The sequence below is a fragment of the Ranitomeya variabilis genome, chromosome 2 (assembly GCF_051348905.1).
Source record: "Ranitomeya variabilis isolate aRanVar5 chromosome 2, aRanVar5.hap1, whole genome shotgun sequence".
NCBI classification, from domain to species: domain Eukaryota; kingdom Metazoa; phylum Chordata; class Amphibia; order Anura; family Dendrobatidae; genus Ranitomeya; species Ranitomeya variabilis.
In genome coordinates, this window is record NC_135233.1 from 616,237,364 (window position 1) to 616,254,361 (window position 16,998).

A 16,998-nucleotide genomic window follows, 5' to 3' on the forward strand; every position below is an offset into this window, starting at 1 on the left:
TTGTTTTAATACTGATGATTTTGGCCTACAACTCCTGATAACCCAAAAAACCTGTCTCAATAAATTAGCATATTTCACCCGTCCAATCAAATAAAAGTGTTTTTTAATAACAAACAAAAAAACCCATCAAATAATAATGTTCAGTTATGCACTCAATACTTGGTCGGGAATCCTTTGGCAGAAATGACTGCTTCAATGCGGCGTGGCATGGAGGCAATCAGCCTGTGACACTGCTGAGATGTTATGGAGGCCCAGGATGCTTCAATAGCGGCCTTAAGCTCATCCAGAGTGTTGGGTCTTGCGTCTCTCAACTTTCTCTTCACAATATCCCACAGATTCTCTATGGGGTTCAGGTCAGGAGAGTTGGCAGGCCAATTGAGCACAGTAATACCATGGTCAGTAAACCATTTACCAGTGGTTTTGGCACTGTGAGCAGGTGCCAGGTCGTGCTGAAAAATGAAATCTTCATCTCCATAAAGCATTTCAGCCGATGGAAGCATGAAGTGCTCCAAAATCTCCTGATAGCTAGCTGCATTGACCCTGCCCTTGATGAAACACAGTGGACCAACACCAGCAGCTGACATGGCACCCCACACCATCACTGACTGTGGGTACTTGACACTGGACTTCAGGCATTTTGGCATTTCCTTCTCCCCAGTCTTCCTCCAGACTCTGGCACCTTGATTTCCGAATGACATGCAAAATTTGCTTTCATCAGAAAAAAGTACTTGGGACCACTTAGCAACAATCCAGTGCTGCTTCTCTGTAGCCCAGGTCAGGCGCTTCTGCCGCTGTTTATGGTTCAAAAGTGGCTTTACCTGGGGAATGCGGCACCTGTAGCCCATTTCCTGCACAAGTCCACTGCTTCCTCAGGTTCCCCAAGGTCTGAAATCGGTCCTTCTCCACAATCTTCCTCAGGGTCCGGTCACCTCTTCTCGTTGTACAGCGTTTTCTGCCACATTTTTGCCTTCCAACAGACTTACCATTGAGGTGCCTTGATACAGCACTCTGGGAACAGCCTATTTGTTGAGAAATTTCTTTCTGGGTCTTACCCTCTTGCTTGAGGGTGTCAATGATGGCCTTCTTGACATCTGTCAGGTCGCTAGTCTTACCCATGATGGGGGTTTTGAGTAATGAACCAGGCAGGGAGTTTTTAAAAGCCTCAGGTATCTTTAGCATGTGTTTAGAGTTAATTAGTTGATTCAGAAGATTAGGGTAATAGGTCGTTTAGAGGACCTTTTCTTGATATGTGTTAGCCGGAGTATTACCACAGCAGCGCGTGTTACTTCATATAAGCAGCAGAATCCAACGTAAGGCAAACTGTGTTTAATATATGCAGCTTGAACTGGAACAAAATAAGAAAGCTTTGACAGTAACTACCGATATAATCTAGTCCATGTAACACATGTCTCTCTGTGAAGGAAAAAGCAGCAGAATGATGCAATCAGTGAGTGTCCTGTGACCTTTTTTTTTTTTTTATACAAACTTTAACAATCACAGCATAGCTGACAAATGAACACTCATAGACATTCAATGCAGACTACAACAGGAATGGAGTTGTTGCATTTAAACTTATTCCAACACCCCCACTCAACAACTGCTTATCCTGTTAGTCCCATTGCAGTTCTGAATTCTTCAAACTTGGCTCTTGACAATGGCTTTGTCAAAACATCTGCTAACATCTTGTCAGATTCACAGTAAACAAACTTTAGAACTTCACGCTCTACTAAGTCACGCAAGTGATGATGTTTAACATCAATGTGCTTTGTTCTTGCACTTATCCTTTCACTGCTGGCGAGCTTGATACATCCTTGGTTGTCCTCATAGATAACAGTTGGTTCAGCTAGTGGTTTGCCGAATTCTTCCAAAAGTTGCTTCAACCAAATTAACTCTTGACTTGCATGAGCAGCTGATGTATATTCTGCTTCTGTAGAAGACAATGCAACTGACACTTGTTTTCTACTCGACCATGAGATTGAAGTGTGTCCTAACTTGAACAAGTAACCACTTGTTGATCTTCGATCACTTGAGTCTCCAGCCCAATCTGCATCTACATATCCTCTGAGAATTAGATCTCCTGATGCAGAAATCTTTAGACTTAACTCTTGGGTTGCCTTAAGATACTGAAGAAGTCTCTTAATTGCATTCCAATCTCTTTGGCGTGGCTTGCTTACACGTCGGCAGAGAATTCCCACTGTGGCTGAGATATCTGGACGGGTTGTGGTTGCTATGTATAGAAGTGCCCCCACTGCTTGTCTGTAACTGTCATTTGTGGGTAGCAGATCTTCTTCTCCTTCCAATTTTAGGTAAGATGGATCCATTGGAGTTGATATGCCTTTGGCTTCTGACATTCCAAACTGGTTTAGAACTGTGGAGATTTTAGAATTTTGATTAAGAAGAAAACTTCCATCTTCCTCTCTCTGGATTTGGATTCCCAAATAGTATGTCACATCTCCAAGGTCCTTGGTCTCGAAATGCTTGTTCAGAATTTGACCTAGTTTTGAAATTTCTCTCTCTTCTTGATGCGCTATTATTACATCATCCACATATAGAATAACATACATCCAATCTTGTGATACACCTTTTGTATACAAACATGGATCCGCTTGAGACCTTTTAAATCCTTCGTCGATTAACACTTTGTTCATCTTAGTGTTCCATGCTCTTGCTGATTGCTTAAGGCCGTAGAGAGATTTTTGCATTCTGCAAACAAGGTTCTCTTTACCCCTTTTAACATAGCCTTCTGGTTGAGTCATGTACAGCTCTTCTTCAATGTCTCCATGTAGAAAGGCTGTTTTGATGTCAAAATGTCTTACTTTCATCTGCTGAACAGCAGCTATGGATAATAAAGTTCTGAATGTAGTTTGCTTGGCAACTGGAGCAAAAGTAGCATCATAATCTTCACCATATTTTTGTGAATATCCTTTTGCGACCAATCTTGCTTTAAAACGGTGAATATTACCTTCGGAGTCATATTTGTTCTTAAAGACCCACTTACATCCAATTGCTTTCTTGCCTTGAGGTAGCTCTGTGAGCTCCCATGTTTTGAGCTTATGAAGGGATTCCATTTCTTCATCAGCAGCTTTTATCCATTTTTGCTTCTTATGAATAGGCAGTTTTTGCATTTCCTGCCATGACTGTGGCTCTTCTTCTGGAATTGATCTGACCATATAAGAAAGGCGTTTAGCTGGAATTCCTTTATTTGATCTTTCTGATCTTCTGATCTCCTGAGGTTGGCTTGGTTCTTCTGTTTCTTTTTCAGTACTTTCAGAGCATATCCAGACTTCAGTATTTTCTTTGAGATTCTCTTCAATGTCTGGAATCACTGACTGAAATTCTTGTTCCTTAGGTTGAATTATTTGCGTAACCTCATGAAATTTGAGCGATACTGAGTTTTCATCAATCACTACATCTCTGCTGATTGTTACTGTGTTGGTCTGTGGATGCAGGATTCTGTATCCTTTCTGAGTTTCACTGTACCCCACAAGAACTCCTTCCTTTGCATGAGATTCCCACTTAGAACGTTTTTCTTTGGGAACATGCACAAAAGTTTTGCTTCCGAATATCCTGAGATGCTTCAGGTTGGGCTTCTCACAGTTCCATAGCTCATATGGAGTTTTACTTGTAGCTTTACTTGGCAGTCGATTTTGAAGATAGGTAGCAGTCATGATGGCTTCTCCCCAATATGTTGTAGGTAGGTTTCCATCAAATAGCATACTTCTTCCACTTTCACAAAGAGTTCGGTTCTTTCTCTCTGCTGTGCCATTCTGCTCTGGGTTGTATGGAACGGTTGTCTGGAACACGATTCCATTCTTTTTCAGGATGGTTTGCACTTTACCACTTGTATATTCAGTTCCATTATCTGCTCGCAGTACCTTTGGTATTCTTCCAAATTTGTTAAGAACTGCAGCAAGATATTCTTCAAGTTTCTGTGGAACTTCATCTTTACTTTGAAGTAGGTAAGTAACAGTATATCTGGAATAATCATCAATGAATGTGAGAAAATATCTCTTCTTGCTGGGAGTAAGAACACTCATTGGACCACACACATCTGTATGTATCAAATCCAGTATCTGTGCAGATTTAGTAGTGCTTACTTTAGGAAACGATTTTCTGGACATTTTCCCTTTTAGGCAACTTGTGCACTTCATTGTTTGATTACACTGGTTGATTGCAATACCATTTGCAAGTTGAGCTAGTTTCTTTACTGCTTCTGGATCTCTGTGGCCTAGGCGTCTGTGCCACACATGAATACAGTCCTTATGAAAATCTTGTCTAGCACTGTAAACAGTTTCATTGCATTTCAGCTGATAAAGTTCATCTTTGATTTTTCCTTCGGCAAGGGTATGACCCTTCTTTGAAATGATGCATCTGTCATCCTTAAATGTAACTATATTTCCTTGTTGTGCAAGCTTCTTTACAGATAAAAGGTTACTTTCAAGTTTGGGAACATACAGCACGTCTTTAACTGGGATTTTTCTGACTTGTGCTGAGGATTGAACTTGACAATGGAAATAACCATCTCCTATTCCTTCTGATGTCATATAGTGACCATTAGCTAAAATTACCTTTTCAGACTTGCTTTCATCTAGATTAATGAAGAAATCCTTATCACGTGTCATGTGAGCAGTCGCTCCAGAGTCAATACACCAAACATGGTTTGCATATGGGCTTGTGCTGACCCCAAATGCAGTCGCAATACATGCATCTTCCTTCTTTACAGCTGTTTTAACCTTTTGATGACTGTCCTGCTTTTTAAACTGATTCATTCTTGCTTTCCACACTCTGCAGTCTGCTTTAAGGTGACCAGGCTTTTTACAGACAAAACATTCACGAGTTTCCTTTAAATGACTCTGAGCTTTAGAAAAGTACTGTGTCTTTAATGCTGTTTCTGCTTTGCATATATTATTGCTAATAGTCTCTGACTTTCTCTTGTATTCATCTGCAAGTTTCCCTTTCACATATTCTAGTGTGAGTTCATCATCTGGTCTGGCATCTAATGCAGTCACAAGCGTGTCATAACTTTCTGGAAGACCACTTAATAGTAATGCAGCAACATGAAAATCTTTAATTTCTTCACCAATACCCCTTAGGCGCTCCACAATCTCTAGGGTGTTTCTGATATAGTCCTGCATATGCTGGCCATCACTTAATTTAGACTGATACAGCTTTCTCATAAGATATAGCTTATTGCTGAGATTTGACCTTTCATGCACTTTCTGTAATTCTTCCCACATTTTCTTTGCAGTATCACATTTGCATACATGTACAATCTGGTTATCATCTATGCTGAGGGAAATAGTGCTTTGTGCTTTCTGATCAGTCTCTAGCCAATCACCCGGTACTGGGTCAGGCACAGGCTGTTCAATACATTTCCATGTACCCTCTCTTATAAGTAACATCTTTACCTTGAATTTCCAGGAGCTGTAATTGTGATTTGTGAGACTTGGCACTGTGTACTTCACTGCATTCCTTTCTGTAGACATTCTTGTCTCTTGTACCTCTTTTTTTTTTGTTTGTTACTGGCCCTTTAAGCTGCGCTGTCCGGTGCTCTGTACACTGCGGTACCTTTGCGTTCCGGTGTCCTTGTATTCCGGGGGTTCCTCTGTGCTGTCTGCGCTTGGCTCGCTGCTTATTCCGGTGACTGGGCTTTTTACCATTTACTTTCCGGTGGCTGGGCCCATAACCTGTTAGCCGGAGTATTACCACAGCAGCGCGTGTTACTTCATATAAGCAGCAGAATCCAACGTAAGGCAAACTGTGTTTAATATATGCAGCTTGAACTGGAACAAAATAAGAAAGCTTTGACAGTAACTACCGATATAATCTAGTCCATGTAACACATGTCTCTCTGTGAAGGAAAAAGCAGCAGAATGATGCAATCAGTGAGTGTCCTGTGACCTTTTTTTTTTTTTTATACAAACTTTAACAATCACAGCATAGCTGACAAATGAACACTCATAGACATTCAATGCAGACTACAACAGGAATGGAGTTGTTGCATTTAAACTTATTCCAACAATATGCTAATTTATTGAGACAGGTTTTTTGGGTTATCAGGAGTTGTATGCCAAAATCATCAGTATTAAAACAATAAAAGACCTGACAAATTTCAGTTGGTGGATAATGAATCTATAATATATGAAAGTTTAATTGTAATCATTACATTATGGTAAATAATGAAATTTTACACTATATGCTAATTTTTTGAGAAGGACCTGTATATCCATCTAAACAACACTACCCATAGATGCCACCTTACCTAGAACTCCCTCTGGGAATCTCATATTGGCACCACTTCATCTGATGCAGATTGGACTCAGATCTGATCTTCAACCACATGCGGCCTATTTAATATTCTGATGCTGGAAACCATATATAAAGCAATGATGAGACGGTATTAGACGCCAGCCAGAGTGGCTCAGAGTGGTCTCTAACTATTCCCAATGGTGCTTCTGAGGACACCAGTCCGAGAGCGACATTTATCAAATATGGTGGCTTTGCCCTAAAGTGCGCAGACTCTGGATCAGAGTATACTTCCTTATCCCCTCAGTCACAGGCCACAATCTTAAGCAAACTCTCTGGGATGCCTTGTTAAATTTGGGCTCCCTGGGGAGATGACAGTAATCGTACTCCCTTTCCTCTACCACCGCTATGCACACGGGTTTCCAAAGCCTCGGTGTCACGGAGTTACCGCAACAGAGCAGTACCAGAAGACCGCAGCGTCTGATAGCTCCTGCTCTACCGCTGAGAAGAAGCACTTCTCCAGTATATTAAATGTGTTTGTTTCCTTTCAACAGGACAGGGGTTAATCGACCATGTGGTAATTCCTGCATTAAGCTGTGCTTGGTTACCCACTCTTCTCTCCTATAAAAGCTAGGCCTTCTGGCCATATCTTTGTCTGAGATAGCATTTGCTAGATAGACCTGGAGTAGTGAGGAGCTGGTCTCAAATAGTGAATGAAAAACAGAATACCGGCACCAGATATATATCCACTGCTTCAGGCTCAGTTACACTATCGGAGGATGTGTGGCGGATGTTCTGGAGCGCCTTGGTGATCAGCTGTGAGCGGTGCACAACTTGAAAGACAGCCAAACTTATCAAGAGAAAAATACAAAGGAAAGTGGCACTCACCCCAGTTTTGCTGAAAAATACATAACGTCCTTTATTTGAACTTTACATGGAGAGGCGGCTGGTGAACAATGAGGGTGCGGGGAAGAAAGAGGACTACGGCCGTTTCACGCTTATGCGCTTCTACGGGTCCATGTGCACAGCTAAAAACGTCATTTCCTTTATACAAAGGCAGACGTAACAACGTGGACAACAGGTGAGGATAATAAGCAGAAATGTTATACAAATATATACATACAACTGCATAAAAACTGTGCGTTGCTAACGTTAACGAGTACACTATAAGAGAATAATCCTAATTATAACAAATAAGATTTAGAACAAACGTAATATTTTGGAAAAAACACCAGACCTTAATTCAGAGGAAAACCGCCATGTCAAGCTTGTCATTAAGACCAAGCGGACCTTGTGCGTTCGTTTTGATAATCCACTTTGCTTCCCTTTGAAGTAACAATTTATTGTGGTCACCACCATATGGAGGATATTTAACCACCTCTAAACCCGCAAATCGTAATGTATCTGGGTTAGAATTGTGAACATCTCGTATATGTTTAATTAAGCGGGGACAGCCTTTACCAGTGGAAATAGAACGTAGAACGTTGTCCACGTTGTTACGTCTGCCTTTGTATAAAGGAAATGACGTTTTTAGCTGTGCACATGGACCCGTAGAAGCGCATAAGCGTGAAACGGCCGTAGTCCTCTTTCTTCCCCGCACTCTCATTGTTCACCAGCCGCCTCTCCATGTAAAGTTCAAATAAAGGACGTTATGTATTTTTCAGCAAAACTGGGGTGAGTGCCACTTTCCTTTGTATTTTTCTCTTGATAAGTTTGGCTGTCTTTCAAGTTGTGCACCGCTCACAGCTGATCACCAAGGCGCTCCAGAACATCCGCCACACATCCTCCGACAGTGTAACTGAGCCTGAAGCAGTGGATATATATCTGGTGCCGGTATTCTGTTTTTCATTCACTATTTGAGACTGTTTCTCTGTTTAACCGAGCACAGACAATTTCCACGTGACTTTGTATGGTACTTTTGTTGACCGCTATGGATATAGCCCAGGAGGTTACGATGGATGCGGTAGCTGGTGCGTCAATGGAGTTTGATTTACAGGCTGGCAGAGAGGGTGCGGAGGAATTCTTTATGGATTGTAACCATAAAGATGAGTTAACGCTAATTAGTACTAAGACACTAGAAATGAAAATCCATACCTTGGCAGAAAAGGAAATAAGACTCTATTGGACTATTAAATCGCTCAAATCATATGTGGACTGTGAACGAGTACCTAGGGGCCTGCGGGTGTATAAAGACATCTCTCAGTTCACAGAGGATCCCTCGTTTAAAGAAGCATGGGAAGCTATACACCTGCAATGTTCGCGTAACCTTTTGACCCTTGTAATAGCTCAAAATGAGAAAGAATATACAGCATTGTGTGAGCATCTGAATAAAGCCAAGACTGAACTCATGACAAGGGTTACAGAGGAGTACAATAAACAGTTCCACAAGAAATTAGAAAAGAAATTGATTATAATTCAGATGGATACGAAACAAAAAAAAAAAAAAAGAAAAATTTTTAAGAGACAAAAATGATTTCGCAACTGGTTGTATATTCTCTTGGAATAAAAATAAAAGAAAAAACTTTCAGAGGAATAACTTTCCCAAGAGATATAATAAAAATAGATTTTCAAGAGATGGTTGGATCACAGATTCCGACTCAAGTGGTATGGATGATGCAGATATTAATGTGCCTTCTACTTCCACCTCAACTACTCCCAGCGTCCCTTTAGAAAAAAGATCCGACGTGGAGGTCGCAAACATAAACACGCGAAAGAAACGCAAGCAAGTGTCCTGGAGGAACTAGATTTTAATAAGCAAACGCAAATTGTTAATTTATCTAATAAAGTTTTGACTAAAGAGCAAACCAAAGTACTCTCTATGGGTTTAAATTTTTGCATCCCGACTGAGTTCAGCGTCACTGACTTTAAGATAGACCTTTTTAAGGCCACTAGAAAACTACATTTAAAAAAATTTTTTTCCAGTATTGCAAAAGACGGTAAAGAGAAAGCATCAAGTTTGGTATCGACGGAATCTCCAGCAGTGATAGGTCCCCTGGGCTTCATAGCTTCTGAAGTTCCAGATTTAAACGCTATCGAAGACGCACGACTTCTAGCTGATTTATGTGAAGAAGGATCGGAAATGGAGGCTTTTACTCCGGAGGCAACAGAAACATTGGTCCCGGAACCCTTTAGGGGAGGAATTAAATCAACCTTCATGCCTCCTGTCACTCCTGGCAATAATATCGATTTGTTTTATGATCTTGTGGTCAAAGACGTTGAAGCAATTTTATATCAAACTCCCTCTAAAAATCTCTCTGGCGGAGAAGAGAGGGCTGTATATGAAATGCAACAGTGGGATGATGTGGTCATCAGAAAGGCGGACAAGGGGGGTAATATAGTTCTACTAGATAGAAATTATTATATCCAGGAAGCGTTGTCTCAGTTAAATGATCGCGCTACATATGCACCCCTTGTTTTCAATCCCACAAATAAATTTAAAGAAAAACTGAGATCATTACTTAATAAATATGTGGCCAGTGGGACACTAACCAAAAACAAAGCGGAAAAATTATTTCCAATTTCCCCCAAGATACCATTTTGGTATAGTCTGCCGAAAATTCACAAAGATGCCACTTCACCACCTGGACGCCCGATTATATCGGGTATAGGATCATTAACTGAACCCTTGTCCAAATTTTTGGACTGGCTCCTCAAACCACTGTTGCATAAAATTCCCTCTTTTATTAAGGACTCAGGTGAGTTTGTGGCTTTTCTACATTCAGTTGATTGGCAACCGTCCTTCTCACTAACATCCATCGATGTCGTGAGTTTGTACACGAGAATACCTCAGGCGAAGGGCATTGAGGCAATCCATACCATCTTGTCCAATACAGATAAAGATCGGGATTTTATTGCTTTCATTTTAGAGAGTCTCGAGTTTGTACTTGCGCACAATGCATTTAAATTTATGGACAAATGGTTTTTGCAATGCACAGGCACTGCAATGGGTACGCCCGTTGCATGTGTCTTTGCAAATTTGTTTCTAGCGGCTTTTGAAGAGAAATTTATAATGTCAGTTCATAATCCTTTTTTGAAACATGTGCGCAATTACTTGCGTTTTGCGGACGACATCTTTATTATTTGGGACGGCTCAAAAGACACCTTTGATGCGTTTGTTACACATCTTAACAATGTGAATGATGTGAATATGCAATTCACCTCTTGTTTTGGGGGTGACTCACTGGAATTCTTAGATGCGAAAATTAATGTCGTGGATGGAAAACTCAATACAACAGTACATAAAAAATCAACTGCGACAAACAGTTTGCTCCATTTTAACAGCGCACATCCAGCTCATACAAAAAGAAGTATTCCTTATAGCCAGATGGTGCGATATAGAAAGTTAAATAATGATGATGGAGTATTTAAAGAACAAATATCCACGTTAAAAAAGAATTTCTTGGAACGGGAATACCCGCAGAATATCTTAGCGACAGCAGAGAGAAGAGTGGGGGAACTTAAACAAATTGATCTTTTAAAAAATCGTAAGAAAACGTATCATTTGGGTCGGCAAATGGATCATCATCGAAAATTTGTGTTTACTTTTATTCACAGTCCAGTCGATAAAATAATTCATTCAGCCATTAATAAAAACTGGCATGTACTCCAAAATGATAAAGATTTGGCAGAAATTACAGCTAACCATCCATGTTTCGCTTATAAGCGCACTAAAAATTTGGGTGACCTGTTGGTAAAAAATCGTATCTTGCCTGTTAGAAATAACTGGTTGCAGAAATATACACCATTAGGCAATCACAAGTGTGGGAGCTGTAACTTCTGCCATCTGAGATATCTGAATAACCCGATACGTATCGGGGGAATTGATCATAAAATCCGTCAATTTATTACCTGTAAAACAAAATTCGTGGTTTATGTTATTTTTTGTCCATGCCTTTTCTTTTATATTGGGAAAACCATCCGTCCTCTTGTTCATAGATTCAGGGAACATCACAGTTCTATTTCCACTGGTAAAGGCTGTCCCCGCTTAATTAAACATATACGAGATGTTCACAATTCTAACCCAGATACATTACGATTTGCGGGTTTAGAGGTGGTTAAATATCCTCCATATGGTGGTGACCACAATAAATTGTTACTTCAAAGGGAAGCAAAGTGGATTATCAAAACGAACGCACAAGGTCCGCTTGGTCTTAATGACAAGCTTGACATGGCGGTTTTCCTCTGAATTAAGGTCTGGTGTTTTTTCCAAAATATTACGTTTGTTCTAAATCTTATTTGTTATAATTAGGATTATTCTCTTATAGTGTACTCGTTAACGTTAGCAACGCACAGTTTTTATGCAGTTGTATGTATATATTTGTATAACATTTCTGCTTATTATCCTCACCTGTTGTCCACGTTGTTACGTCTGCCTTTGTATAAAGGAAATGACGTTTTTAGCTGTGCACATGGACCCGTAGAAGCGCATAAGCGTGAAACGGCCGTAGTCCTCTTTCTTCCCCGCACCCTCATTGTTCACCAGCCGCCTCTCCATGTAAAGTTCAAATAAAGGACGTTATGTATTTTTCAGCAAAACTGGGGTGAGTGCCACTTTCCTTTGTATTTTTCTCTTGATAAGTGAGGAGCTGGTGTTCGGAGATCTGGAGGAGTTTATTGTGCGACAGTTGTTTGGTTTGTACGCTTGGAAATTTCTCATCCTTCCCTGCCCATTTTCTTCCCCCTTCCTTCACACCCTGCTGTATACCTTTGTTATTTCTGAGAGTATATTTGTGTGAGTGGAATTTTCTTTTATCCTTGTCTTTGCTTCCCTGTCTGTCGGGTTGGTGTACTGCGGTACATGGTAGCGCCTCTCTTCCCCGGGTGGGGAAGGGACAGACGCAGGGCTGCTGTTAGGAGTCAGGGCAAGGGCGGAGGCCCCGGCATCCTCGCCATCTGAGGTATCCCGGGGAACAGAGCGAGTTAGGGCGCACCCTAGAGCTAGGCCAGGAAAGGTGCCCCTGGTCCCAGTTTACTTGCCAGTCCAAAGGTGACGCTCGGATTCTCCTTTTCTGCTATCTAGGATTCCTTTACATTTTTTGGTAATTCTTCCCCCTCACCCCTATTTCCCAACTCCTTCCCCTTCTTTCTTTAACTTTCCCCCCTACACCTTTCTCTTGTATAGTTATTTTTTCCTATAATCAAAAAATTGTACTTTTGTTGTTTTGTAATGTTATTTCTTTGTGTGTTCCAAAACTTAAAAAAAAAAAATTACAAATTCAAAAAAAAGAAAAAACATTAATAAGCATGAAAAAAATGGAAAACTTTAAGAAATGGGTCAATTCACGGAATTTGGATCTTAAACATTGTCCAAATAGTTCCCCAGGCGGCGGTACTGCTGTAGTGTGACACGGCACCTACCATTTTTTTGATAATTGAGTACATTTCTTCCTCTGATTTCTTCATCAGACAGTCGGCTATGGAGGCGAGATCACAGCCCGATGACTCCGATACTTTCTGCAATGAAAATTGGACATATATTCAGATATCGCATACATTTTAGGACTGTTTTTTTTCTCATTTTATTTTTTTTCTTGTTTTTTCGGAGTGATGAAAACACCAGCAAAATGAGGTGCAGAGGCCAGATTTGCAAAGAGTGTAAAGTTTATTCAGTCGCACTTCCCTCGCCAACCTCTATTAATATGTCACTGCTCAGACACCGGTGTTATTTCTATTGGAGTAAATAGTGGGGGGACAATAATTACATTTTGGAAGTAGATGAGCTCTTCAGATGTGCTGACCACCAAGGCTGACATAGCTACAGTTCCGCTCTCGGAGATGGCGCGATGGAACAGACCTTTTGCTAAAGGAGACGCCACCTAGAAGAAGAGACAATCCAGGTTACCGTGATTTTTATCACATGGATTCATCACATTTGTTATTTTTTCAGATTTTTTTTTTTGTACAGTTTTTGAACATTGAACTGTATTTTTTTAACTACTATCATGGAAAAAAAAATTGTGAACTGAATGTGAATGGCTCTATAAGCATTTTCTCATGCATTTGTAAGTATAAAGTTCATGAAGTAAATGAGCAGAAATAGAAGTTGTTTTCCAGGGATGATAACTTCACAATTACTGGACAGAACTTACAAGTGCGGAAACACTGATTCCTCCAGCAGATTCACCGAATATAGTGACAGATGAGGGATCACCTCCAAAATCTGCAATATTTTCCTGTATCCATTGGAGGGAGGCAACTTGGTCCACAAACCCATAATTGCCACGTAATCGGTTATCTCCAGTACTGAAAAAAAAGAAAAACATAAATTGATAGGAAAATAAAGTCCGAAAGCAATATCTGTCCCTTACAGAATGCATCAAATTAATCTACCTAAAAATCACCTATACTGGGGTACATCCTGTATTATACTCCAGAGCTGAACTTTCTATTCTGCTGGTGCAGTCACTGTGTACATACATTATATTACTGATCCTGACTTACATCCTGTATTATACTCCAGAGCTGCACTCACTATTCTGCTGGTGCAGTCACTCTGTACATACATTACATTACTGATCCTGAGTTACATCCTGTATTATACCCCAGAGCTGCACTCACTATTTATTATTATTATTATTATTATTATTTATTCATATAGCACCATTGATTCCATGGTGCTGTACATGAGAAGGGGTTACATACAAGTTACAGATATCACTTACAGTAAACAAACTAACAATGACAGACTGATGCAGAGGGGCGAGGACCCTGCCCTTGCGGGCTTACATTCTACAGGATTATAGGGAAGGAGACAATAGGTTCTGCTGGTGCAGTTGAAGCGATGGCCGGGGGACCACCACGGTGCAGGAAGACTACTGTACACAAGATGAGGTGCAAACAACAAAGGGTAGATTTATTGGAAGGCAAGGAATGAAGGGAATGAGGAAGATGCAAACAGGGGTATACAATGGCAACAGACAATCTACAAGAGTTATGAACTTTAACTTTTCCGTAAAACAGCAAGGTGCTACAACTATTGCAGACTCAACATATGTCTAACAAGCAAATGTAAACAATAAGCCAGTGATGATGCTACTCTATGTATAACCTCCCTGGCCTTTACTAAGCAGGCCACACGGCTCCCGTGTACTGACTATTGAAGCCTACACTAGGCCCTAACAGGTGCACCAAACAGGAACAGACTCACGGTGATGTTGGAGAATCAGCTCCAGTCCCAGGGGGGCCCCCAGCAGTCTAATATGGTGGTGCGCACGGCTTTCTGTCAGCTCTGTGAAGCGTGGTCTTCTCCTTGCTTCTGGATCCTAGGGATGCTCCTGGAAACTGTAAATCCCTTTCTCTGTATCTTTGTGGCTCTCTTGCAGCTATGTCAGGACACAGTTCTTCTCTCTTTCAGCTATCAGCACAAAAAGTCCTCTCTGCAGCAGCCTCAGCTCACACACGCTGCTCCAGCTCCACACCTGCACTCTGCCAGAGTAGTTCATCTCACCGACTATTGCAGGGGAGAAGCAGAACATTCCATTACACCAGACAAGGGGGTGCAGCCTCTTAAAGTGACAGCGTTCCTTACTGTCCATAGCAGCACCGCCCTCTTACATGCCTCCCTTCTTAATGATGGTCATCCTCGGCCATCACAGCATCAGGGTCAAAGTGTAATGGAGGAACGCGCAATGCGGAAACAGCACCTATAGAGGGGGCAACAAAGGTGTAAAAACAGACAGAGCACACTGTTCTACATATCGAACTGGTGGAACCCCTGCATTAGACCTCTGGGATCTCTGAAGCTCTTGGCTGTCAGGCAAGGCTTGACTATCTTCCAGAGGACCACTTGTTGCAGGAGACATTGCGAGCTCTTGTCTGGTCTCGTCCTCGCATGGCGGTACTGGTACATCCATGGGATTACCGTCTCTGTGCGGCTGAGGACCCCCTACTGTGTCAGGGACGACCCACCACTCATTATTGATTTCACCATCAGGCATTACAGATTCAGGAAGTGGAGTAGCGCCTTCAGGCAACAATGGTGTAGAACAGACCTCAGATTGGCAAGGCCGCAGCATATTTCTGTGAAGTACTCTAGGGGCGGATGCCCCAGTCTCAATCTGTACCTTGTAGACAGGGCCGTTAGCATACACTCGCTCGATAACTTTGTACGGCTGTACTTCCCATCTCTCACTTAGTTTTCCCTTGGGGCGTTTCTCTCTGACTAATACTCGGTCTCCAGGTTGGAGCGGTAACTCTTGAGTCGGTTTGCGGCCCTTATGTTCTTTTTCTTGCAGCTGCTGACCCGCCAACCACCGTATCGTTTGCAATCGTTGCCGATGCTCTTTCACCCATGAAGTTACAGTTCGCTCCATCAGCTCCTCTGGGTGTTCCAAATTCAGCTCAATGATCTCTCGTCCAGCTCTTCCAAACAACAGTAGCTAGGGGGTATAGCCCGTGGTGGAGTGGACCCGATTGTTGTAGGTCCAGACCAATTCCGGAAGATAGTCTGGCCAACACGCCTTCTTATCCTCCTCCAACGTTCTCAGCATTTGAAGTAAGGTTCGGTTGAAGCATTCACAAGCTCCGTTGCCTTGAGGGTGGTAAGGGGTGGTCCGGGACCGCTCGATGCCATACATACGATACAATTCTTCCATTACCTTGCCTTGGAAATATGCGCCTTGGTCGGAGTGGATGCGCTTTGGGCACCCATACACCTGGATGAAGTCTTGACAAATGGCTCGTGCCGCCGATTCCGCAGTCTGATCTCAAGTCGGAGTGACTACTGCGAACTTAGAGAAATGATCGGTCATCACCAAACAGTATTGCAGCCCCCGAGCCGAGTGTCCCACGAGGAGATAGTCGATCATCAAGACTTCTAGCGGTTCTTTAGTTTGTATGGTTTGGATGGGTGCCCTCTGTTCGGTACTCTTAATGAGGTCACATACTCAACATTGCCGGCAAACCTCTTCCACCACAAACTCCAACCGGGGGCAATACACATACCGCTGTAACCATTGGTAGGTCTTTGTGGGGCCGAAGTGCGCTCCAAATTCGTGGGCTTCTTTAGCTACTTCTTGAGCCATTTTTCCTGGGATGACCACTTGCCACCTTACTTCCATATCTTTTGGCTGTTGCCTCTTACGGTATAGCACTGACTCTCGCACTTCCAGTCTATCCCACTGGTGTAACACACTCCTCATTTCAGAGTCCAGATCATCTCTCTCTTGTTTGCCAGGCTTCCGCTTTTGAGTTACCCACCATTTCATCTGTCTCAGCCCTTCGTCTTCATCCTGAACGTGTCCTCATTCCTCATTGGTTCTCCCCAGGGACCGGGGTAATGCGCAGGCCTCCCTTCTTGACTGGGCCGCAACCATTGGGGGCTTAAACTTACAAAAGTCTGGGGATTCCTCCTCTTTGAGTTGCTCATCAAGATCCCCCACTGGAGTCTCCACAGTCACTCTTGACAGCCCATCAGCATTTACGTTTTCGGTAGCAGAGCGATAACAGATGGTAAAGTCGAACTTGGCTAGGCGAGCCACCCACCGTTGTTCCAAGGCCCCCAATTTAGCACTCTCAAGGTGGGCCAGGGGATTACTGTCTGTTCGAACTTGAATCTTGGTACCTGTCAGGATGCCTGCAAACTTTTCTGTCATGGCCCACACCAGGGCCAGGAGCTCTAACCGGAAGGAGCTGTAATTGTGAGGGTTTCTTTCGCTGTCTCGCAGGGACCTGCTGGCATACCCGATGACTCTCTCATGTCCATCCTGTATCTGAGAAAGTACTGCACCGAGTCCATGAAGGCTACCATCTGTG

General features: G+C 42.2%; 1 protein-coding gene across 1 annotated transcript in view; it reads right to left on the reverse strand.

The window, feature by feature from the left end:
* Positions 1–16,998, reverse strand: part of LOC143807352 (fatty acyl-CoA hydrolase precursor, medium chain-like) — a 36,493-nt gene that overhangs the window by 8,160 nt on the left and 11,335 nt on the right. Inside the window, exons 5-7 of the mRNA XM_077288797.1 lie at positions 13,335–13,488; positions 12,948–13,061; positions 12,604–12,699 (exon numbers count right to left, since the gene is read on the reverse strand). Coding sequence (XP_077144912.1) covers positions 12,604–12,699; positions 12,948–13,061; positions 13,335–13,488 — 364 coding nt within the window. The remainder of the gene's footprint in view (positions 1–12,603; positions 12,700–12,947; positions 13,062–13,334; positions 13,489–16,998) is intronic.